Raw genomic sequence first — 26,245 nt, 5'->3', positions numbered from 1 at the left:
CCCACCTCTAGAAAAATTGTAATATCACACTCTAAATTAGAAGTAATACCTTGTCAGAATGTGCGGAAAGAATATTTCACAAATACACAGCATGTTTGGAATAGCAATATTATTCATGTAAATAAAACCTGAGTGTGTGCTTATTCCGCAGGGGGATTGAATGGGTGAGTCTTACCAGTTTCCTATCCTACGCCACTTCTTCCCCCAACAACATGGGCCTTGTGCGAAACGAGCTGCAGCATGTCGACCTGCTTACTGGTGAGAGACACACACACACACACACACACACACGCCTGAGGGTAACAACTATCACTTTTATATTGGTCATGGTTCTTGATATTGTTGTTATGCTCACAGCTCTACACCAACAAAGAGAATACATCTCTCTCTCTTTCTCTTCTCTCTCTCTCTCTCTCTCTCTCTCTCTCTCTCTCTCTCTCTCTCTCTCTCTCTCTCTCTCTCTCTCTCTCTCTCTCTCTCTCACACCTCTGATTTCAGAACTCTGCATGTTATCTAAAATCGCACATGGGGCGTTGATATGCCTGTTTAATTGGTTCAGTGTAAACAAGCAAAGGGGACGTATATAAAGTGGGATCTCTAGAAAACAGGGGCTGATTTTGTTCACCCCCAGGAAGAACTTACACTCTCCTCGAAAAAATTACGGTCGGAACCAAACAGTGTTAGGGTATCACCAAGGGAGGCCAGCTCCGAAAATGAGATCCTATCATGAGTTCCCGCAGAGCGACTTATACCTTGCCTGAGCTCCTTGATGGGTCTATAGAATTACTGCACAAGCAGTAAAGCCTTTCTGCCTCCCCAAGGGCTTGAAAATATACAGTGCTATGTTTTCTGTGCAAAAAGTTGGAAAGTAACTTTAATGTGATCAGTTGGATGCGATATTGGATATAAATAATTGATGAGCTTGTATCATTTTGCAAAATGTTTCACTTTAATGGGCGGTTTGAGAATTTTGCATGGAAACAATAGAAAATATGGTCAGAGTAATGAATCGGTGGCAAAGCCTTTATCCCCAATTCAATCAGGCCCACGTCAGGGGTAAGTCACTTCTTTAATGAGTCTCTCCTAAGCACGGGAGTCGTCAAAGTTAACAGTCCACACCAATAGCTTTGGTTATAGGCCCATACACTTTCCAGCACAGACGTACTTAATTGTTTTTCCTCATAAGTTCATAAAGTGATTGAAATCCTCAAGGATGGTATTTTTCAACCTGAGGTTAATAGATTCCAGGGGTCGCCGGACAAATAAAAACTCCTGATCATGCTTTTCATGTTTATCAAAGCAGATATAGTCAGGAGGCTAAAGAACACAGCATGGTTGCAGAGAGGGAAAATTCATGGAACTGCAGTGCCCATAGCACATTCAACAAAACGCAGATGCTAGCTGTTACAAATAAACAAAACAGCTGTCATCAGAAATTCAACTTTAGTCTTTATTTCTTAACATTAATTTATCAGAGCATTCTGAACAATCACTCAAAGTCAGTGAAGGAGATGCACAGGAACAGCTGTTTATGGTTTTCATCTCTGTCTCTGGCTTACACCTCCACCCTCTCGCTCCCTCACATTGACGGTCCCTTCACGTCCCTGTCGTTTCCCTTTTGTCTGTAGATTGATCGCTACAATGGAGGGAAAGGAGGGCTGAAAGATCTATTTACAATGATGAAAACAAGCAGGCTAAGAAACTACTTGTTCTCTGTCCATCTATCAATTTGCCCTGCACTTTACGCTATCGCCCCCTAATGTATCCAGACTCATTTCACCACTTCACAACACAAACACCCACTTGGTTAGCTGTGTTGCTTAGGGCAATCATATGCCAAAAATATTCAGACACCAAAAATCATTAAACCACTTTCCAGCATTCAGTGCATCTAATGCTATATGTGATAAAGGAGGTGCAGACATTGATTGGTGATCAATGTGTTTGCATGCGAGTAGTGGGGAGAGGTTCAGAAGCCCCAATGTGATTATCCTGGGGGGTTTGTGACTAGTAAAGCTTAAGAACCTCTGCACTCAGGTGTCCTTGACTTGGAATGCAGCTGCTGCTCGTGGAAATAGGCTTTATGGATTTAGATGTCATGGCTCACATGAAAATATCAATATTTTTTAATCTGTCTGTGTTCAGTGCAGAGATGCAGGAGGTCTGAAAGGTCTTTCGTCTGGTGCAGAAACAAAATGAAAAGGAAAGCAGAGGGAAACGGCTTGCTGCGTTTTGTCAATACTGAATTTTCAACTACTCAAAGATGTCATATTTTCAATTTATACTTCAGGAAGAAATGATTTTGGGAATTTATCTAACATATGCGTGTTATATTTAACACGCATATAATGCTGAACCTTAACATATGGAATCAGTTGGCTTTTTTGTCTGCTTATTTGAGTTACAGATGTATTCTTACCTTATCCGATATGTAATGTTAATGTTAATGTATTGAATCCTAATTTTTAAATGCTATAAAAACACACATTGATTTAATGGACCACATTCAGGAAGACTGCAGGCAGATTTTCACAGTTTTGTTCTGTTTCTCGAGCATCAGGCTTGTTTGCAGAATCTATTCAGGCAAAGTGAGCATATCTTTGCATATTTATGTCCTTAAATAAAACAAACAAAAGTGTGTTTTGCTATAAAAGGTTTTGTACTTCAGCTGAAAAAATCCATTACATTACAACTTGAGCATTTTTCTGATAAGATTTGAGACTCGAGGATGATAATAATTTTCCTCGCTCAACTTACTCAATGCTGGGCAGGTCTGGTCTGGGCAGCCAATATAGCAGCTGTCTGAATGGACATATTAGTTATCTGGGAAACTATTTTTGGGTGCTGAACTGTTGGTGTTGAGACAATGGCAGTATATCCAGTTTGCACAGCCTCCTGCATGTTTAAATATGTATCATGTGCACAAAAGATAATTACCCACTATTTATACATGCAAATCCATAGCTGGTGTCATCAGCTCAATACTCTAAGGTATTTATCTAATAATCATCCACAGAAGGTGAAGAGCATGACAGTTCAGACATTACTGTGTTAATTAGCAAACAAAGCCTCTTCCCTTCGCATTACGCGACCAAAGACATTTTTTCCTCTCGTCTTTACTGATGCATTTTGCTTTACCATGAATTGTATTTCAGACCTTGGGTTGTATGTGTGAGTTTGTGTTAGAAACAATACTTGACACTTGGTAATCAGTACATACGACCCCTCCCACTGTGTGTTACTGTGCAAACTGCTAGAGGAAATGGAGGAGACGGCTGCATTAGTCTCTAGTGAGCCACACGTCCCCTAAGTTGTCCCTACACCATATGCTCAGCTATTTAATTCCATCCAGGTACACGTCCGTCTCAACACACCTGTTGGAGTTCACCCCTCTTGCTCAAACCACCACAGGCTGCTCCGTAGCTCGGACGTTTCAAACAGGCCACCTCCCAGAATGTCTTCCAGAAAATCCGATCAGCACATTCTTGGGCAAACACGATACCATACACCTGAAGGGCATTCTTGTTTTGTTTAAAGGGGCACCTTGACACTCTGCATAACGTCTGGTGAATGGTGAGAATAAGTCATCTGAAGTTTGCTCTCCCCCCTACTTCGGCAAGAGAGATGAAATCAGGGCGCAGCCGAGCTAAAGTGAAATGAGATGAATCTGTCTTTTCAGAGGTGTGAAGAGAGATACTGTCATCTGTGTTCCATCATCACCTCCTGTTTGTCACTTACTCTCTCCCTCTCCGTGGCTGCTGTGTTTTCCAGGCAGGTGCTTTGCATTCAGAGGTGAGCGAGGAAATGATGAGCCACCCATCGAGATGATTAAAGTGTCCCACCTCAAGTAAGTTACCCCCCCCTCCAACACCACCACCAACAAAACAGATACCAACAACTTCACACAGTCTCTAATGATTTTACCTGAGAAACACACACACTGTTCGCCAACTGTATTTCCACATACAATATGAAATATTAACCCCCACACAGCGCCCTTCACCTTACTGCCTGGGGCCATCTCACCTTTGTCTCACTCCCGTGTATATCCATTTGTGAATATTTAATTAAATATTTATTATGGTTGAAGGGAACCTACTTTTCTTTCTTTATTGTTTGACTGAAATGCTAATGGTATTCTGCCGAAAGAAACTCACATATCTTTCATTCCAGTTGTTGTATCTGAATGTCCCCTAAAACCTTCATCTCTTCATTCATATTCATGTTGCACGTGTTCCTGATGGTGACTATTTAATTCAATCGTTTTGGTGCTTTTCAAAAAAATAAAAGAGCTTGTCTGCATTTACAGTCATCACACACCTTTTGAGAAATGAAACTATAGGCAAGGTTATCAGATAAATATTCTCTGTCATTTGTGCTCGGTTGATCTTGATGAGTTGGAACTCTACTTTCTTTTCAAGGGCAACATATATAAAAAATGCTACACTATCTTGGTTCTTGTATTTGTTGATGTATAGTTAGGATATGATTAAGCTTATAATGTATCAAATTGGAAAGTGTCACCTTTAAATATTCTTCCTAGAACAGGTGAAAACTGGCACATGAAGTTTTTTGCTGTTTTACTTTTGTTAAAGATAAAAAAAATTCTCTGGAGGCATTGAATTAAAAATGGTTGATTTCAATACTCTAAGATATTTATCTAATAAATACCTTAGAGTAATTTGCATGGCCATGCAAATTACATATTTACATATCACAAACAGATTTCTGAAAAATTACAAATGACTAATGCATTAGGGAAATAGTCTGATGGCAATATTAAAGTGTATGATGAGGTGCACAAATATCTTAAAAGCACATCACAAGCTAATAGGAGATAACGAACTTTGTAGATACTGGGCAGTGCATCATCTTTGTTTTCATCTTATTACCATTTTATTTTAACGAGGCATTTTGCCGAAGATCCCACCTTATAATTAATTAAGGGCTTATAGTTACAGGGAGCAAGAGGGTAACAAGTGTTTACACACTGAAGTTCATGTCACAAGTCGGAATGTAGTATTCGTGCTAGAGAACGTTTTTCTTCTTCTTGCTCTTTGACTACAATAAGTGCGTCTAACAAATACTACAATATGAAAGAGACAGTCAAACAAAAAAAAGCATGATAAGCAAAAATACCTGAGCAGGTAAACATGAACTCATTCTGTCACTTGCAATCCTGGTAATCTGACACTTTGCTGACGAAGTAGCAGCTTCGCATCCAACGTTTAGACATCCAAGATAAATGGCGACCAATTTTGTTACTAGCACAAGAAGCCTTATTGCGGGGTTGTGCACAGTTTATGTTTTTGAGACTCAATGTGTGTGTGTTGTGATATCCGTCCTCAGACAGTATCTGGTGGTGGTCTTCAGAGACAAACCCCTGGAGCTTTGGGACACCAGGACAGGAACACTTCTGCGGGAGATGGCTAAGAACTTCCCCACTGTCACTGCTCTGGTAAAGATGAAACTACATACCCATAAAACCTAGATCTTTAACAATCTTTCATTCAGAGGTGCTTATATCGAGAAATTTAGATCTTTCTCGGAAAGTGCTCAGGTTAATGAAATGTAATTCCCAGTTGCACATCTGCAATGTTTTCAGTTACATAATCACTTTAACAAAGCACAATGTTAATCGTGTTGTCTCTTTCCTGTTGGTAATAGTCTCCCATATGTTTAGACCCCTTTCCCTGTTTGTGTTTGTGTGGCCAATTTGAAAGATTAGTCTGCAAATTTCACTAACCTCAGCAAAGAACCGAGGTTTCATTAGGCCGGAAGAAATACTCATAAAAAAAGAGTTATGCTGGGGAAACTTCGCAGTGGGGCTGTAAAAGCCTCCACAGTGCAAATAAAAATGCCCAGTTACCTTAATAATACATGCCGGCCTCCCCCAGACCCATATTGCTGTCTCATTTCCATATTGATTATAACCTTGAGTTAACCCGACTACACCCCCAGTGCTCCGGCAGTTAGGAAGACAGCATGGATTGGGGAAATAAGCTCTCTTGTGTGTCTTGGTCTCATTTATGTAAGCATCTAATGTAAATGCAAATCACTTCCTTTTCATCCTTCCTGTCTCTCTCAGGGTTTGTTGTTTTGTCAGCAAATTTGATTGTGTCGGGGTCTTTGTCTGGGTTTGTCGCTGTAACTGTAACCTGTGTGTATAAACAGGAATGGTCCCCGTCGCATAATCTGAAGAGTCTAAAGAAGAAGCAAATGGCAGCGAGGGAGGCCATGGCTCGCCAGACGGTGTCAGACGCTGAGCAGAGTACCGTTGAATCCTCAGTCATCAGGTCAGCATCATAATATCGCTGAAGAATTTGGTTTTGTTGTGTTAGAAAGCTTTTATATGTCATAGAGTGCTATGCTGCTTAGATGAACACTCTTATACACATTTATGCGGTATAACTAGTCGTGGCAAAGGTGGAATTAAAATCAATCAACTAGTTTTCACATGAATCACAAACTCTATAGACTGTGTGATTATGTTTTACATGATGTTAATTGAGCCGCTCTCTATTCTCCATGCACCATAGTCTGGACACTGCACAGCCCTCTCTGTGGTTAAACTACCCCTGTTTGGAAAGAAATTCCCTAGGGCAAAAATATCAAGATGTCAAAATATCTCACACTGACATGTTGTGCTTATCTGAGAAAATTGTCTGTTTGTGTGATTTCCCGGCTACAGTCTCCTACAGGATGCAGAGAGCAAGTCGGAGACCAGCCAAGCCATCTCAGCCAGAGAGCATTTTGTATTCACTGACACAGACGGGCAGGTCTACCACATCACCGTAGAGGGCAACACAGTAAAAGATGGTGCACGAATTCCCCCTGACGTGAGTCTAGAGACTATGTGTCTGTTTTATGTCTCTCCTTTTATGTCAGTGATCCTTGAACAAGGCTTTTCCGACATGCTTTATATCTCTGTGTCTCCATTCAGTTTAATATTTGGTTAAACCCTTTCTGCACATAAGATCTGAATCTGTCTCCTCTCATGACTTTTTCCTCTCCTCTCCTCTTTGTATCAGTCTGTTATCTGTCTAATATATTAATCAATACTTTCTCTCAATATTTTAAAATACGCTGTCATTTTTTTTCAAAAGAAAATCCCCACCACATCCATCACATTTTTTTTAACTAATAAATCCTATGTTTTCTTCCTTAATCTGTCATCTTTTCTTCCGTTTGTCTTCTTGTATCCCTCTGGCATTGTCATCATCTTTTTTCAGTATGCACAATGCTTTCTTTTACTCAAAGAGAATGAAAATAAGTCTTTCACATTAATTTCGTTGCTGCTTTTGTGATCAAGCATCTGCATTATGTCAGAAATTATACTCCTTTTTTCGAGCTCAAAAGAAAAACTACTTCCTGGTTGTAAGCCAACTTCTGCAGTTTCCTCCTCTATCAAGTAAAAGCCATCACTCCCCCCCTGCATCCTGTGTCCTTCAGTTTTTTTTGTGAGGCTTGTGTGGGGGATGATACAGATGCTGGCTTCAAAAAGTAGCCAACTTCATTTGCAGTAATAAACTGCATGGAATCAAGGTGAAGGTTCAGCTTAAGTCTTTATGTTTTTGGCAGATCAAACTTTTTCCCCTTTTTTTTCAAGAGAACAAGCGGCCAACTGAAGATGTGAGATGTGGAGTGTTTCTTCAGTTTGTCCCAGATACTGCATGTTTTCTGTACGAGTTCAGATCGTGACTCAGACTCGGGGAGAGAGAAACTTTCACTGTATTTACTTGAAAAGCATCTGATGCTATGCAAGTTCTTAATTTGCTGTGAGAGAAAAGTGGCAACTGGATGTTTTATCGGCATTTCATTACATAAGAAGTCAATGTGTCACTACTAGCAAAGATTTAAATACAGTATTACAGCTCTTTTAGGCAAAGCCTTTTATGAAGGTTTTGGCTTCAGGAACATTTTTAGACTCATTATCTCATTGTGACTTGTAATTGTGTCAGGGTGAGTCATGCTATAGAGTAGGAGGAACCATCTGTTATTTGTTGTTGATTGTTGCATTTTTTTTTTTTTATACCTTATCACTAACTTTTATTTCTTTTTGTCACAATTCAAGATTGTAAAAGTAATCTAGCCCCATACAGTATTTCTTAAGGAGGGCCAATACAGTATATCCTTTCTCAAGTCAATATCTGTGCAGCGTATAGAGCCGTAAAGCGCACTCTCTTTCTTCCCGCTCTCCACCTGCGTACATTCCCCCCACACAGGCCGACACTGGAGGTTTACCTGGGGATTTCAAAGCCTTATCTCCTTGACGGCTGCAGATTCATAACTCAAAGATTTGCATACCCCAAAGCTTTTACAATCCATTCAGGATGATAAAGGATCTTCATATCTCTGTCAGGAAAGTAAAAGAAACTAGCCTAAAAAGTTTTGTCCTGTGTTCACGCTGAAGGGGATCTGACACATGGTGTCTTCACACCAGCGTTCTGTTTTGTCGCAGTGGCCTAATTAAACTCAGACGTCGAGCTTGTTTACGACTCGACTGTTGAAGATATTTTCATTTATTTTCCAGTTTTCAATCACACTATAACATGGAGTCTTACGGAGTACAGCTGTCAAGATATCTGATTTTCACGAGAAGATTATCATGCCAACAATATAATCATTATTCTTACAGAAAGTTTGGAAAATAATAACAACAAAAACTATTTTGAATGTGCTTCATTGATTCACACTATAATATTTTATAATACAACAATATCAATCATTTGAAATATGATAATAACAATTTTAAAAGTTATTGTCAATATTGGGATATCTAGACTCCCCTACTGGGGAATGGGACGATGTTTACAGTCGAGGATTAAAGGAGGTGTCATGCTGTCGGGATTACACCAATTTGTCTTGTATTTTTTTCCTCAAGCCTTTAACTATTAAATCATGTAGAAGATGATCATTAACTTCAGTTGGCTTTTTTAGACAATGGTTTTCTCGTTACTTCAATGAGTCCACTACAGTCACTCACTAGTGCACCTCGTTTAGAGTAATCCTCACAGATTCAGGCATGATGCTTAAAGGTCCAAGATATAGGTGTAATGGATTTATTGGCTGAAATTGAATATAGAGAAATCCATATCCAATCAATCATCTAAATTGTATGAAGTGTTTTCTTACCCTAGAATGGGCCCTCTCATCATCTCATTTTCGTCCGCTTATCCGGGGTCGGGTCGCGGGGGGAGCAGCTCAAGCAGGGGGCCCCAGACTTCCCTTTCCCGTGCCACATTGACCAACCCTGACGGGGGGATCCCGAGGCGTTCCCAGGCCAGTGTTGAGATATAATCTCTCCACCTAGTCCTGGGTCTTCCCCGAGGTCTCCTCCCCACTGGACGTGCCTGAAACACCTCCCAAGGAAGGCGCCCAGTGGGCATCCTTACCAGATGCCCGAACCACCTCAGCTGACTCCTTTCTAAGTAAAGGAGCAGCGGCTCTAATCCGAGTTCCTCACGGATGGCTGAGCTTCTCACCCTATCCCTAAGGGAGACGCCAGCCACCCTTCTGAGAAAACTCATCTCGGCCGCTTGTACCCGCGATCTCGTCCTTTCGGTCATCACCCAGCAGAATGGGCCCTTTTATATTTAAATACTTTACCTTTACATCTGGAGCAGCTCCTCTATAAAGATGCCGGCAGACTTTTTAACACTAGTTCAGACTGCAACATATAACTTCACCACCTAATATCACAAAATTCTACAGACTGAACCTTTAGAATTAAGACTTGCTCTAAAAACTGTTTAGGTTCATGTCAGTGTTTTTAGATTCTTGAATCTTTGTGCAGTATACGATTCTCCTCCCTCCTTTGTTCTTTAAAAAAAAAAATTCTTCCTCTTCCTGTCCTGCAGGGAAGTATGGGCAGTATCGCCTGCATTGCCTGGAAAGGTGACACCTTGGTGCTTGGAGATGTGGACGGTAATCTCAACTTCTGGGACCTCAAAGCTCGTTTGTCCAGGTGACAACTACACTTTACTGTATAATGGGTCACGGTTTAATAATAAAATGTGCAACATAACATTTTCCTGTACAGAATGTCAATGGATTGATTATCAAGGTAAGCATGTTAATGTTTAACTTTAGAGTAGTGTAGAAGAAGAATAGGTTTGACATATTCAGACAGCCTGTAATCTATTAAATATTATAATGTAAAGACCAGATATATCATATAATGGTTTTGATATAAAAAAAGCGACATTGCAGTACGTTCTGTGAATTTTGACATTTCATTTCAACACACAGGACAAGTTGGTGAATAACTCATGTGTGTTTGAAACGTCTCTCGCACTAGTTTAATAAGTTGCCAAACACCAGCAAATGTTAGCGACCACCAGTTGATGTTAGGCACATATCATCACATGACTCCCTCACGCCCAGAGCAGGCTGATCAGACCTGGGTGTGTGTCCCTTACATCTTTGGTCCCAGTTGGGATCGGCCCTTCTGATCCTGAGCCATTCCTGGCTGAGCGCTCTGCAGTCCCTGATGGTTCTTTCATGGTCTGGTGCAGGGAGATAAAATAAATCAATCTCAAAATGACCAATGCTTTCAGGGGGATCCCGACACACCGTGGCTGGGTGAAGAAGATTCGCTTTGCACCGGGGAAGGGCAACCAGAAGTTGTTGGTCATGTACACAGATGGAGCAGAGGTCTGGGACACCAAAGAGGTGAGGCTACATACACCAGCTCCTGCCGGTGACATAAAATTGTGGTTTTTTTTTTTATTTGAGCAAAAAGCCTGCAACTAAATAATATGTAGGGGAAAATTGTGAAGTGGTCTGAATACAGTTTGAATGCACTGTAAAGTCCCTTTATACATCAACCAGTAAAGGTTCATATACACAAGTCTTAAAATGTCTCTGCTGACATATATAAGTTAAACCGTAAAAGGATGGATGGTCCTCATTTCTGTGAGCGTGGTGCACCCTTGCTCTCTTTAACTTTGTTTAACAGAAGTCATATAGAAAGTCCTCCCTCTGTGCAGTCTTCATTTCAACTCATCTAAGGATCCCTCTGGCTAGTTTGCACTGCAGTTTATCAGTTAAGTCTAATGCCAAGACTGGACTTTTCTCTTTTTTTTAATCGTTTTTATCCAGACCGTTATATTTGTTAGCTTACCCAGCAGCAATGAGTGTTGTAAAAAGGAAGAACAGATGAATGTGGACACAGAACAATGCTCTGGTGTATTAAGTGGTGCAGGGGGAGGGAGATGGTCCCAACGGAGCACTATTTTCCGGATGGAGGTGATGCGCTTTTCTTAAGAGGAGCCTAGATAAGACACAGTTTTCGGTCCCGAGTCGTAAAAGCCAGACAACAGATGGATCAAGCTGCAGAGGGAAACGAGCATCAGCTATTGAGCGGGAGAGAGAGAGAGAGAGGTGGAAGAGAAAGAGAGAATGAGAGGAGGAGCAGGAAAAGATTTCTGAAATGCTTCAGTGCTCTGCTGACAGCCGGGTTAGGCTGACTCCCATACATTCGCATAAAATGCCAGAGAGGGAGGTTTTAGAAAAGTTTTACCACTGACTCCTCTCTTCCTTATCCTGCTCTACACAATGTTATTAATTTTACCATAGCACTACATTTTTCCCATCCTTTGTTGTTAATCCATTAGGCTTTTATTGAACCCCAAAATCATCCCATATTGTGTCTTTCTCCCCTTGGCTTTTTTCATTTCCTACCAACTCCCTGGACTCCTGCAGATGCTGTAAACGGAAGCCTCAAGGTGACAGTTTGAGTTGAACTTCCTCAACCCCTCTCTCTTACAGGTTCAAATGGTCAGCAGCACGCGCATCGGTCGCAACGTGAACTACCGCATCTTAGACATCGACTGGTGCACGTCAGATAAGGTTGTGCTGGCCTCCGACGATGGCTGCATCCGAGTGCTGGAGATGGCCATGAAGTCCGCCAGCTACAGAATGGATGAACAAGACCTGACAGGTGAGCCAGGGATTGAAGGAAATAAATATTGCATTAGCTGCTTTCACACATCCAATGAATTCCAGGTAACCCCATGACATCCAGAGAGGCTGTATGTGAGAAGGTAAATCTCCAAGTGAGAGGCTCTGGACTTTCCTCACAGTTTTTATTAGGGGGCTGGCCAATAAACGTAATGAGACGATGTGAGAAGACAGCAGAAGTTTCTCAGCAGGATTTACAGCAAGTTAGTGACAGCCACTCACTCACTGTTGACAGCGTTCCCAACACACAAAAATAATATAAATATCTCAGGATGAAAAAGCCACACAGATGAAGATGTCAGGAGAATTTTTAGTGATGAGAGCTGACGCCGGTGTCGATGTTTTGTAGGCGATAACGTGCTCACCGCCGCAGAATTTATACGAGACATCCGGCCTATGACTGCTGCACCATTCCTGCGTCCTTATGAACGCCACTGATTGGAGCATCTCCCGCTGCACTGTGAACGTGTTACAGGCAAACTCCAGAGAAGGTCCAGACCTAATTGTGTCAGCATCCTCTGGAGTTCGTCCTAAAAATACTTAGAAAGGTGAAAAGGAGACGAGAAATAGAAGATTCGTATGTCGAGAGAACATATTTGCTTTTTCAGTTCCATAATGTCCCATGATAGTACTCTTTGTGATGATGGCTATTAACAGCTTAACATTCTGTGTCTTGGTTTGTGGGGAACATGTTCAGATCCAGTGTGGTGTCCTTACCTGCTCGTTCCCAGAGCCGCTCTCACCCTCAAGGCATTCCTTCTCCTGCAGCCGTGGTCAGGAACCTTCACCATGGATATCACTCAAGTGTAGGTCTCAACTCTCTGACATGTTGAAAATTGCTGGTATATATTTATTTTTCCCCAACAACAACAGATTTAAGCTCTTTTTTTTTGCTGTGTAGTCTACCAACGCAATGACAGAAGTGCTTGTTTCAGTTTATGGCTCTCAGTGCCAGCATTTACAAGATTATCCAAATGGAGTATTTTTGCCTATGCTGGTAAAACAATTTTCAAGAAAAAATTCAAAGGATAAGGGGTGATGATACAGATATCATACGTTGCAGTGGTGGTTTGTTGATATCATTGACAATCACACTTTGCTTGAAATAACAATATATGGACACAAACCGTAAGCAAGCTTATTGAAAAATAAAACATTGGGCTGTTCACAGACTATTTATTGCTGGAGATGCCCTGTGACAGTCTGCAAGATCAGTATCAAGGCTGATCATTGCATTTTTAAATGAATTGTCTCTGCGATGTAAAGTCTAATCAAGTCTAATCCTCAGTTGTGTCCACCGGCTGTAAAATACAAACCCAACTGGTACTTATCCCGGAAGCTAAATCAAGTTCGCAGAGCAGCTCCTTGATAGAGGCTAGTAGTTTCAATAATTGATATCGAAACAGCATGCATTAGAGGCTGAGCAGAGCTGCTATAGGTTAAACTGCATTTAAACTTACAGACTGTGTATTGATGATTTATTTTTAACTTTTCTGCAACAGTTACAGGCGGGCCTCAACAGTATGTCATGCAAGGCACCTGAACATATCTAAATCGTTAGCTTTATGTAGAGCTGTTTTAGGGGAAATAGTCCTTTTGTATTAAAAACATATTAGTCCCAGATTTAGCAGATATGGGATCATGGTCAAAAGTTGGTAGTGCCATCCTAGTTCAATACATTCACTTTTTACGCTAATTTTAGCTCATTTTAGAGTTGTGAGCAGGAATAGTCTAAAGTTTTGAGTCAGTTATTTCTAGTAATACATGAAACAGAAACTTAATTGTGAAATAATTCATTTCAATCATCAAGTAGTATGATTTGCATAGATATTTTTTCTCATACCACCATTTTAAGAAGTATTTTTGTTCAGTTATCAGTTATTAGGAGTTTAAGTCTCTAAGTAGAGCCAGGCCATGCATCTTCACACAGGTCAGACCTGAATGTCTTTTCCTTAAAACAGCAGTTCACTGTGTGTAGGTTGGCTTTCATATTACTAATGAGGTGCACAGTCATAACAAACAGCCAGGCTCTCTGTGTCTCATGCAGTTTGGGAGAAATCTCAAAATTATCTGGAGACAGAGCAAGCAAGGGTACGTATTTTTAATACCGATGCATAAATGAGATCAGGCTGATGAGCAGTAATCAGCAATCTTCCCCTGACTTTACTCAGAGGGGCACAAAAACAATAAGATGCAATTCTAAGTGGAAACAATTAACACAATTTGAAAAACAATTATTGGGATCTACAATGTGAGTCTATTGCCATGTGAGAAGATGTTGGTGTCACTACACCCTGTGAAGGAGGACAGCCTTCAGAGTTAGGCAATCGCTCTTCTCCTTGATGTATCAGGCACCAGTAAACTGCCACTTCAGACATCTGGGTCTCCTGAAGCTCACTAGGTTCTCCATCACAACCATAACATATGGCAACCACCCAAGCATTTCAGTTTAATAGACTTCATTAAAAAACACCTTTTGTAAACAAGTCAACATGGGAGCCAATAAAGACTGTCCTCAGAGACGCACAGTATCTCTGTTTGTTCAGACAGCTAGAGTGCATCTGTGTTTAGCTGTAGCCTGATGTAAGTGTGCCCCATTTAATTGAGACCTTATAGTGCAACCCTGCTTTCTTTCATCAACCACACACAACTGGCTGCTTATCATGACTCAGGCAGCTACATCAGCAGCGGCGCGAAAGGTGCTACCTGACCTCAATGTTAATGTAAGAGTAGAGCTATCTATTACTGCCTGACACCACAAATCGACTTCTCTTAACAAGCTGGTTCTCAGCTTCCCATTTAATATCAGGTCAGGTTTTATTTTGGTAAGAAGTGAGAGGAGCCATTTGACTGAGTTTGATCCTTCTGTTTCAGAGACTACACTGAGAAAAACGAGATAAAAGGTCTGATCCAGGAGCAGCTCAACTCTCTGTCTAAGTGAGTCCTTACACTACTGCTGTGTCTTTATAAAGGCACACTGCAGCTCAAAGTGGAATATTTGACATTGTCGTTATTGAAAAGTCAACAATCACATTTTAATGCATGAGTGTGTGAGTTTGCAATTGTCAGTTTTGGTTTTAATGTACTTTTGGGATGAAGTCAGAGTCCCAGCCTCCTTTGGGTTTAAAACAGCAGGCCCAAAGAGCATGTACTGACGTCTGTGGGTTCACAGATAAGAGAATCTCCTCTAACAGCCACTCTGTGCCTGCTGTGTTTGAGAAGTGCAATTGATGGGTTCTGATTGTAAGTCTCTGATTGGCTCCCCAGTGATGTGAAGAGTGTGCTACAGGACCCAGAGTTCAGTCTGTTGCAGCGATGCCTCCTGGTTTCACGGTAAGTCCCAACTCAACATGGAATAAACCATAGTTTGCTCTCTGCCCCCACGGTACTTTGTTCAGGAGGGTAACAGGAACCCCAGCTCACTTATATTGTAACATTTGAAGACTTGACATGAAAGTGAGAAATGCTGTGTACAGTTTTTGTAACTGAGATAATAATTAACATTCAAACCCTGATCCTATCTAGTATTCACATCTGACTCTGCTGGTCCACAAGCTGCTTGAGGACTTGTTGAGATCTGTGGAAATGTGTTTAAGCAGTGTGTACATAAACATGTCCACATTGTAGGACCACCTGCTGGAATTTACATCAGTAAAATCTTACATCATTGTAGGACTGCACATTGATTCACATATGGTCTTTCTAAACAACAATGACATACATGTGTGTATGTATATAGATCTGGGAAGTGAGATGCAATCTCAAGTGGTCACTCCAGACACATGTGGAGACACATACTTACATCAGGTGTGAGCTGACGTACATCTGAACAGGGTCGTAGAAGTGAAATGGGCCTTCAGGATACTAACACTTCACCTCATCATAGTGTAAAACACTATACAACAAGAGGGGCAGATCAAGTCCTTACCTCCGCCAAGGCTAATTCCCCCTGTCTCGCCATCTGAAAGCAGAATTATCTGAACTGTGGCAGCCTGCCATGTTTTAATTTGTCCTGCCAAAGTTTCATAATGAGCCAATTTGTCTTCTCATAATAACAAATCAGATCTGCAACTTGGTGTTTCGCTCTGTTGATTCGTTGTATAGTTGTGTGCAGCGCTATTAACAGTATCCCCGCTCGTGCTATCTTCCATAAAGTCGTTGCCGTTCATGCAGACAGTCACACCTTATAGTTTTAGTTGCCGTTTTGTGTGCACTCGCATGAGTTATGCAATTGTCTCCTGAGGCCTTGTACCTGTCACATGGAATATGTTGTGTGAGAAACAAGTGAAGCAAAATTCCAGTATCCACCCAATTATTCCTCTCTGCAGCTCAATTTTATGGATTCTTTCCTGAGCCATTCTGCATCCTTCCACAAGTTTCATGGTAATCTGTCCGGTAGTTTTTAAGAAATCATGCTAACGAACAGACAGACAAAACAAAAAACAAAAACAACCTTTTTGGTGGGGTAACAGTGTGACAGTGAGCACTGAAGCTGTTATTGTTTAACACAGTGGTTCTCAAATTGGGGGCGCAATGTCACAGACAAAAAAAAAAAAAACGACCGACGACCTGTCACTGGTTAGTGAAAGCTTAAAGGCTCACTCCTTCCTTAGCAATACCTTCCTGCACTTGCAGCAGGCCTATTTGTAGCCCAATCTAAGGAGTAATTTGCTCCACAGTCTTTTTTAGAAAGCTCATAGCCCCAAGAGCTAGCCTTCTAGCTAGCTAACTTCCACCAACTGCAGCTAGCCCTTTTCATCTTAACAACTACCTTTACATCTTCAATCATCCACCGTGTTGCAACAAATAAATCACCAGCACTTGAATACTATTCTGTGCTGTCCCTGTCTACATTGTGTACTGTTTGTTTTGTTAGGAACCATTGCCTAGCACAGCCTTATTCATTATTCGTGTGAAAGTCGTTCACAGCCACACATACAAACACACTTACAAGACCACGACGTTTCAATTAGAACATTATTAACATCACACACACTGTATCAGCAAACAAACACAACTATGGACAAGTTTCTGATTCGTAAAAGTCAGGCAACAAAGGAGCCAGTTGCTAAGAAGCCAAAGCTTCGCAAATGTGACGAGAGCCATTTGCAGTTTGGTTTCACCGTCACTGGCACGACTGAGCAACGTCCTCAGTGTGTTTTGTGTGCCGAGGTGCTGGCGAATGACAGCATGAAGCCATGCAAATTAAAAAGGCACCTCGACACCAAACAACCCGACTTGAAAGAGAAGCCTGTGGACTTCTTTAAAAGGTAAATGTGATGGCCTCCAGCAACAACAATCCACCATCTCCAAGCATAGCACTGTCTCCAAGCTATCTATCTATCTATATATTGATGTGTGGTTGAGGGCGGTGGTGGCGGGCGGGGGGCAGGGGGCGGGGGGGCCCCAACTACCCCTAACCAGCTTTGGGGGGGCCCAGCTTGCAAAAGTTTGAGAACCCCTGGTTTAACAGAACACGTGTTAAACTTGTCTTTGACTACATAGCGTCTTCCTGTCGGTTTGTTTGAAAGCTCAGGCAGGAGTTTGGTTTACAGTGAGTGAGGCTCGTTTTTGGCCGGGTCACGGATCAGTGATTGAACACAATATAATTCAAACAAGCAAGACATAATTAGATAGTTTGGAAAGGATTTTCTACAGAAGATTGTCTGTAGTGTAATTGTGTATTTTCATATCATCATTCGCTCCTTCACAGCTGTAATGTAATGGGAAAAGATAAGCATGCTGATGCAAGATTATCATCCAAATGTGCTGTTCAATAATTTAGGTCTAAAAATGTCGAGTTATCAGCCACAGCAACAGGGCTTACTGTGCTCTCACTGTACAGCCCTTCTTTCCACATCTCCACAAGAGAGCATGACGTGTGACAGCTTTTATCAGCAACTCTGATCTCAGCTCTGCTCCACTTCTCATTTCCCTCAAGCATGTGGAAAATCTAGAACAGCCAGTCTGAGCGGAGATGCAATACACCTCCTCCATTTGCATCCTGTTATTAAAGCCACAACGTTCCTGGAAAGTCCTACGGACCGTTTTGGAACCATGGATGCTGTGACCGATCTCATATCTCTGCATCTGGCCGTCCAAGTTTCCATGCTGTTCTTAACATGGCAAGGTTACCTAGCAACAGCCTGTGCAGGTATGTTATAGGGTGGTAAACGACACAAGAACAAGCAGAGGGATGTGGTGAACGGGAGGAGAGGAGCTTGAAAGAGCGAGGCGTGGTCTACGGTCATAAGTGATCAGATTACTGTGAAAACCAAGGGACACACGTTGATTCAGGCTTCACAGTTTGCCTAGATTCTCCACAGAGAAGCCTTATCTACCCTGAGCCCAGCTGATGTGTTGTTGTATTGAACCGCAGGTTGTTTGGGGACGAGTCAGACCTTCACTTCTGGACGGTGGCATCCCACTACCTTCAGTTGTTTGCTCAGGCTCGTCAACTCAGTGTGGCCACAGCAGACGGTAAGGCCCCGAGTGAAGGCACACCGCCATCACAACAGAACCACCTGGACATTTGCCACGACATCCTGTGCGAGAGCTCGTACTTTCAGGTCAGTAGAACAAAAAAGAAAAGGACAAAGTGTTTATCTGTTTTATTGCTTTTTCTTCTCCTTGGCAGACAGAGACGATAGAGACAAACCCACAATCCCAGCAGTTGACAGTTAAAAATAAATTCTCCTAAGCGTCATTCAGACACAATTAGTATCTTCCAGTCAGTCCCACACAAACACACCAACACCCAGTCCCTTGTTATCCACAGTGACAACAACATTGTCACGCTCACCCAGTACATTCTATTATTAATGACATTGTGCATCTACACTGTTGTCTCACTAATCCGCCGTCTTCAAGCGAAGCAGCTCACACCTTTAAGCCTCAGAGGTCAAACCCGCGTCCACTTCATTCCTCACTACATTCCATTCCCCTGACATTTCCCCTCAATGATTTTAGCCCACACCAGGATACACTCAATTAAATAAAACACCCTGGATTGTTTGTGCCGTATCATTGCTCGGATCAATGCGTCCCGCTGATGACACCAGCGACCCGGCATCGAGGGACCTTGTAAACAATACCCCGAATCCTCTTTATTTATTTTTTTCAACTTTAATTATCGACCCCTCTCGCTCCAAAGAGTATTAGAAAAGTTTCTTCCAAAGATGCCTATCGATTGGCCCTTCGCTGCTGTGTCTGGCCGCATCACTATGCCGCTGGACACAGCACCGCACTGAACAAAGACATCCACCTTCATGTTTTGATAGCTAATGGAAAGGTTTTGTGTCCAGGCTGGAAATGACTTCTGTGGACTTAACTTTAGAAGAGTAGTTTAAAAAAATAAAAAAAGTAATTCAAGAGATTGCCCACTCTGCAAGTGAAGACCGGCAGTCCCTAGCTTTTTCTTCCCCCACAAGGCTCTGCCAGTGAACCCGGGGGAGCAGAGGAGAGGAGAGAACGTTTTTTTTTTCTTTGATGAAACACGATTAGCCAGTTAAGAAAAAGATGTCAAGTAGCTTTTAGCTCTCGCTGAACTTTCAAAGTGCTGAATGTAGAGGGATTTCACTGATTGCAGTCAGTAGCTGTCCCATGGAAAAATCTCAAACTAGCTCATCCTTTTCTATGTCTTTCGTTGTTTTTCAGGACGTTTTATGATTATGCTCCATTCTGTTTCTGTGGAAGTTCTGCTCCCCGTTAATGAGGAACCACATAGGGATCGCAAAGTTTGGAGTTTGAAAGAGTTGCCCAACCATTCTGCAGCCTCACTTGGTTCCTGTCGTCATATGGCAGCTTCAGTTGCAGCAGCTTGTCTGTAATTACTAATAACCAAGACTCCAATACAGAGCACACGACTCTGAAGCTCTGAAGCTACTAACTAATTTGGTATCTCTGTGAGGATTTATGCCACCGGCTGTTACACACAGAAGAACTCATCATTATAAAAGCTACAAAAAAGCTTCTGTGGTAGATAAAGATACATAAATGTTCACGCAGGCAGACACACACACACACAGCGTATGCAGCTAGTTCTCTGCTTTGCAGTTATCTCCTCCCTCATTATATCATTTTTCCCTCTCCAGAATTCTTATAAAACTGATAAGCTCATATATTTTAAAGCATCTAATGCTGTTTTAATGTTTCATGATCATCCTTTGGTTCAGTGAAAAAAAGTCTGATCTCTCATCAGGGACTATGAAGTGAAATAACTGGTATAAATCCACCAGTAATAAAAGTCGTAATGGGAGGCTCTGGCACCAGAGACACTGTGAAAACTCCTGAATATTTTAAAGACTTTATTATTATAGTCTCCATTTCTGGGCTTTGTATTCTTAGAATTCTTCTCCAAAGCTTTTTTGCTCATCATCGCTCATAAAATGTCCTTATATAAGCTATGTATGATATGTGTGTAAGCAGTGATGAACTGATTTCATAGCTCTCTCTCTCTCACACAAACACACACACACACACACACACACACACACACACACACACACTCACACTAAAAACTACCTTTATCTTTGCTCAACAGAAGTTCCAGTTGGATCGGGTTCACCTGCAGGAGGTGAAGCGCACCAGTTATGAACACACCAAGAAGTGTGCGGACCAGCTCCTCCTGCTGGGTCAGGTAGGTACTACACTGCCACTTCACATTCACTCCAGCCGGTAGTTTTTGTGTAGCCTATTTCAGACTCATAGGTAAAATATCTGTATAGAAATAAAAAAACAGCACAATACAGAACAAAAAAATTGTGATAAAATAACCACACTTTTCATCTCAGCATGTGAGGCTGAGTAACAAACACATGGCCTGTATGGCCCAGATCCTAAATGCTCATTATTTGCCCTCCGAAGCTTTTAAATGTTTGCACTGCTGTAGCTGCACCACCAGAGTGCTGTGTAGAATGAAGCCCAATAGGCTCAGATATAATTGTTTAAACATCATCTCTACACATAGTAAATGTGCATGCCAGCATGTTTCCTCATGCACAGTTTCTAGCACAGACGTTTCAAATTGTTGTCACATAAATCATTCCTGATGGTGTGACCCAAATATCTTCCCTTGCTCACTACATCTAGTACCTGGTCTTCCATTAAGAATGAAGGGAAATATTGCTTCTGATCCACCTTGGTTTTACTAGTCATGACAACACTCTCTTTAAGGGCTGAATTTAGTGCTGAGCTGGATACCATAACCATAACATACTCTGAGAAGTGATATCCTCACACATGGATGGATACATTCTTAGTTTCTGTTTTCAGCTGCCACATCTTCAAAAACCTATGTGACACAAATTGCGCGTTCTCTCTCCATCATCCTTTTTTGCAGCGTTCAGACTATGTTCTTCCCCTTTCTCCTCACAAGTACACTTCACACTCCTCAGCTCTGCGTATCGGCATACTTGTAAATAGGTCATACCAATGCCGTGGAGCCTAAGGAAGCAGGATGGACAGTAAGTGCTGCCTCGGTCCTTGCTGGCATCTCAGCCTGTGTGGACTAGATTCACTTCTCTCCCCTCTCGATGTCGCCACTCTCCCTGTAATCACAGGCTGCAATCAGGAGGCTGTTTGTTGGAGGCGCAGTCCTCCATTAGGGAGACAGGCAGAGGCCAGGCCGTGCTGACCCCAGCGTGAGCTTAAGCCTTCATCTCCCCCAGATGAAAAGACAGATAATAGACAATAATTCCTCCCTGCAATCCTGTCCTGATTAGCTCACACAGTGATTACCTGGGCGAGCCACTAATGCCTTGTTTCTCTTTGTTACCGCAGTCATCTCTTTGTTTTGCTCTCAGACGGACCGGGCGGTGCAGTTACTACTGGAGACGAGCGCCGACAACACCAGCTATTACTGTGATTCGCTCAAGGCCTGTCTGGTGACCACCATTACCTCCTCGGGCCCCTCACAGTCCACTATCAAATTAGTGGCCACCAACATGATCGCTAATGGCAAGCTAGCAGGTAGTTTTACGGTATATCTGATACTGGTCGGCTCTCTCTGCTCCACCATTATAATGAATGTTCTCCAGCTTCTAAATATGTTTAAATAATGAATCTACCTTTTAGGCCTTTGCAGCCATTTTGATCCTTAAGCAAAAAATAGTCTCACCAAGATGTAACTTTCAGTGTATCGAGAAACAACTCGACTTGGGAAGACTTAGCCACTGCAGGCAGTGTTAGGCCATCACTCCTCCGTGTCTCATCTTTGCACATATTCTCCCCTTTTACTGCACGTCAGAGGGAGTACAGCTGCTGTGTTTGATTGACAAGGCAGCCGACGCTTGCCGCTACTTGCAGACCTACGGGGAGTGGAACCGAGCCGCCTGGCTGGCTAAGGTACCTCAGCACGACGGGCTTCCATCAGAGGGAAGCATCAGATACTGTGTAATGTTTGGACAGTTACTGAGTGTGTCCCCTGCCTGTTGTGTGTGACTCCAGGTGCGTCTCAGTCCAGCAGAGGGCTCAGACGTGCTGAAGCGCTGGGCCGAGCACCTGATCTCCCCGCAGGTCAACCACAAGTCCAAAGCCATCCTGGTGCTGCTGTCACTGGGCTGCTTTAACAAAGTGGGAGAGATGCTCCACAGGTAAGAACCAGGACTGATGCTATCATGAGCCTACTGCATATATGTATATATATTTAAGAGTTGCGCATCGTCTATGACTAATGTTTCGAAAAATGAGAAACACAAACCCGACATTTTCTGTCTCGTATTAATTCTATTCGTAGAAATCTACAAATATATATCCAGTCTCACAAACTATTCTCTTAATAGAGATTCTCGTTCTTTTGAAAAATGTCCTCTCTTTCTGAAATGTGATTATCCTGTGATTTTTCTGCCTGACCTTCCTCTTCGCTTGCTTCCTCTTCTTTTCTTCTTGAGTACAGTGAAGGACACTCCGCTGTATATGAATTGTATGACCTTATATCTTTTACCTCAGCATGGCTCTGCTGTTGGTCGGCCCATTCTCCTAGACAGCTTGTGTTCTGAGATTCCTCCAGCAGCACAAAAGCTCTCACAGAGAATTAAAGAGGGCTCGTGATGACCGGCTTGATGGGTGCTTCAGGATACAGACATCATTGCAGAGAGGATGCTGGTTTCTGACAATAGTTCTCCCATCCTCATCTACCTGCCTGTCTTTCTCCTTCTTTCTCCTCCCGTCTCCCGAGCAGCATGAGGCACTTTGACCGCGCCGCACTCTTCATCGAAGCCTGTCTGAAGTCCGGGGTGATGGAGGCCAATGACTCTTCCAATATCCTTTTTGAAAACCCCCGACTTTACTCAGAGCATCTTCTGACCAGCGTTAGCTCGGCTGCTAACTCTCTGCTACAGACACGCATTGGATAGTGGAGGGCTTTTATCACAATAAAGGTCAAGGTAGATGCTCCGTGGAGAATATGGAGCTATGTTTCTCATCTTTCCAATAGGTCATATCCCTTTAATGTCACAGAGTGAGAGAGAACATTTACATCCGGCACTTTGAAGAGGTTTCACACCTGACCAATTATATATGGTTATAAAAAAACAGCCATAACAGTACCTGCCGGTCAATTTGTGTTGTTTCTTGTTATAGTCTGACTTGTGAATGGGTGTATATTTACACCTAAAAGAAAATTACACAGTCTCACACTGTGATACTGTGATATTATGGTGATTATCTTCTCAACAAAGAAATTATCTTTACAGTCATATAGTTACTATAGCTACTGTATGTACACTGAAGAGCCCTTTAGGCTTGTATACTGGTCAGACTGGCTTGTAGCCTCTTAATAACATTTGATTTATAGAGACCAGACCAGAACAGAAGTGTGTTAAAGGCCAGGCTCCCCTGCAGGAGCAGACTTTTCCAAGAGTGATTTATCAATTCATTTTCTTTACCATTGTAATTAGCAAAAACACAGTGAACACAGGCTGAATTAGTGTCTCTAGTGTTTAGCCAACCTTCATTGCTATAACTTCTGATCTCAGAGAGGTCTGCTTGACAACACTAACAAGTTCTCCTTAACCACCATTTGCACATAAACTCATCGAGGCTGCGTTTTTGGACTATGCCCGGCTGCTCCGCTCGCTGGGCCTGCGGGAGGGTGCTGCACTGTGGGCGTCACGGGCCGGCAGTGCAGGGGAGCAGCTGATGGAGGAGCTGTTCCAGGGAGAGGGAGGTGTTCCAGAAGCCATTCTTGGCGGAGAAGAAGTCAAGCTGAGCCAGGAGAACGCTGAGTGACCTGAAGGACGGGCAATTTGGTAGATCCGGAATGGCGTGCACATTACTGCAGACCAAGTGCCCGCCATTCATTCTAACTTCAGCAACTTAACATTTGTGAAGGAACTTTGTGTCAGTATCCAAGGGAATGATGAGCGTCATCTCCACACCAGGAGAAGGAAGAGCTGTGCAGAGTTTCCTCCATGTGAAGTTGTCAGTTGTTTGTGACTTTTCTGAGTTTCTTAACGTTTGGTATGAACAGTGTGAGTTTGTGTGCGTATATGTGATGCATGTAACAGCCCCAAGGGGAAACACCCTTTTTTCCTGATTCCCCCCAACAAGTGGAGTTATACACATTGTTGTTATTCACCTTGATATCAGTGTGTGATTTCATAGGTTCATTAATTGAACTAGATTCATTTTTAAATGGTTAAACATTCTTTTTTGTGCCTTTATTGAAAATTTCAAAGTACTGTTGCATCTCTGCGGGTTCAATTAGCCCTTTTGCTGCTGGAATTAAATATGATTAATCAATGCCAAATTAGTAAACTAACTATTTCATTTAGAAAATGTACTCCTCCAAAACTGCTGTGACTGAATTCCAGAATTTGCTCTTTGCTTTTCATTTAGCGAAAACCAAGTGTAATTGAATCTTTATAAGAGGCATCTAAACAGACACATAACAGAGAGGAGCTTTTCTCTCCAGCAGGTGGCGACTGACCTAAGCCACTGCAGATGGGAAGACAGTGAACGCATTTAGCCAGGCTGCCCTGCACTCATTACACATTTATTAAACTATTATCTCCCGGCATACCGAGGGGAGCGGAATCTGACCGCTGCTCCCTAAGATATACCATTTAATTAGCCTGTGTAGAGTTCAGCTCAGTTAAATAGATGCTGATTGTTCATTAATCCAATTTGAGTTTTTCTGTGCGTTACAAGACGAGCGGTTGTAACACGTTGTAACTCATTTGACCTCTGACGGATCGTTTATACACAAACAATGAGAAGTGCTGCTCACTGGTGCTCGTCACAATCACAAAACCTGACGCACAACAAGAAGTAGTTTATACTCGGGACTCCTGCTCTGCTTTAAGTTCACACTGTAAATTCAACATCTACTGATCTTTAAAATCCTCTATGACAATGCAACGACTTTAGTGATTTTGTGTTTTTTAATTTTTTTAAATGCCTTGTAACATGTTAAGTTGTCCTGAAGTGAGACACTAACTCCATCCACAGGACTTTTTGTGCGTTATTGTGTTTCATAAACACGTGCTGTTTCTCTGCTGTGTTGTGTTTTTACCCCAGGCACTGTCACTATGGCAACCCAGGCTTATTTTCATGGGGGGGGGGGATATATATGCTGTTCCTGTAGATCCATTTCTCACACCGCCCCACTAACGCACTATAGGATCACATTGAGTCAGCCTAGGGTCACCTGGAGTTTAGCTGGTGCTGTGTCTCTTTTCCCAGTAATGCAGTATGGTGGAATCATCCAGGACCTTAAGTTAGGATTAACACGTGCTCCTTGTCTTTGTACTAAAAACAAACTAGACAAAATGATTCTGTTCAGCGTGTAGACCGGTGAGAATACATTCCTCAAACAGTAGGTTTTGTAAGAAGTCATTGTAATGTTTAAGCCTGTTTTCATTGTTCCCTGTTCATTGTTTACACAGTGATCCCGATGCTTTAAGCTATATAAATATTACAAGAGAAGAAAAGATATATGTATATATATGGATGGCAATAAAATCAATATAATTAACCTGAAGTTTCCAGTGTGTTTGCTGTCTGAGGAGGTAGACACCAGGGGGCGCTGTTCGCCCTCAGTAGCAGGCAAATTGGCTGGCGCTCTTTACCGTTTAATGGCTGTCAATGAGAAAAGACATGTTTCATCAAGTGTTCTATGCAATTATCCTCTTTTAATTTCAATGCAGGTAGATTGAATTTGAATGTGCATTCATTCATCAAAGTGTCCTGAAAGTGAATTGGCTCCTGCATGAGCTGCTTCCGCAATTAATTACTTCTTTTCTGGCTCCGGAGGAGGGCCAACAGCTGGCTCCAGCCCGCT

The 26,245-nt window shown here is 42.2% G+C and overlaps 1 protein-coding gene across 1 annotated transcript in view; it reads left to right on the top strand.

Moving 5' to 3' along the window:
• The window catches only part of wdr11 (WD repeat domain 11), a 53,240-nt gene extending 27,301 nt beyond the window's left edge, over positions 1-25,939 (top strand). The window contains exons 12-29 of the mRNA XM_062401057.1: positions 152-258; positions 3,772-3,847; positions 5,350-5,458; positions 6,175-6,296; positions 6,692-6,839; positions 9,861-9,967; positions 10,560-10,674; positions 11,773-11,944; positions 12,662-12,770; positions 14,839-14,901; positions 15,232-15,297; positions 18,344-18,533; positions 20,507-20,602; positions 21,768-21,933; positions 22,211-22,308; positions 22,411-22,556; positions 23,144-23,226; positions 23,993-25,939. Coding sequence (XP_062257041.1) covers positions 152-258; positions 3,772-3,847; positions 5,350-5,458; positions 6,175-6,296; positions 6,692-6,839; positions 9,861-9,967; positions 10,560-10,674; positions 11,773-11,944; positions 12,662-12,770; positions 14,839-14,901; positions 15,232-15,297; positions 18,344-18,533; positions 20,507-20,602; positions 21,768-21,933; positions 22,211-22,308; positions 22,411-22,556; positions 23,144-23,226; positions 23,993-24,192 — 2,173 coding nt within the window. The 3' untranslated portion in view covers positions 24,193-25,939. The remainder of the gene's footprint in view (positions 1-151; positions 259-3,771; positions 3,848-5,349; positions 5,459-6,174; positions 6,297-6,691; positions 6,840-9,860; positions 9,968-10,559; positions 10,675-11,772; positions 11,945-12,661; positions 12,771-14,838; positions 14,902-15,231; positions 15,298-18,343; positions 18,534-20,506; positions 20,603-21,767; positions 21,934-22,210; positions 22,309-22,410; positions 22,557-23,143; positions 23,227-23,992) is intronic.
• The last annotated feature ends 306 nt before the right edge of the window (positions 25,940-26,245 follow it).

The sequence above is a fragment of the Platichthys flesus genome, chromosome 12 (assembly GCF_949316205.1).
Source record: "Platichthys flesus chromosome 12, fPlaFle2.1, whole genome shotgun sequence".
Classification (NCBI taxonomy): domain Eukaryota; kingdom Metazoa; phylum Chordata; class Actinopteri; order Pleuronectiformes; family Pleuronectidae; genus Platichthys; species Platichthys flesus.
This window is presented reverse-complemented; position numbering and strand designations above follow the sequence as displayed.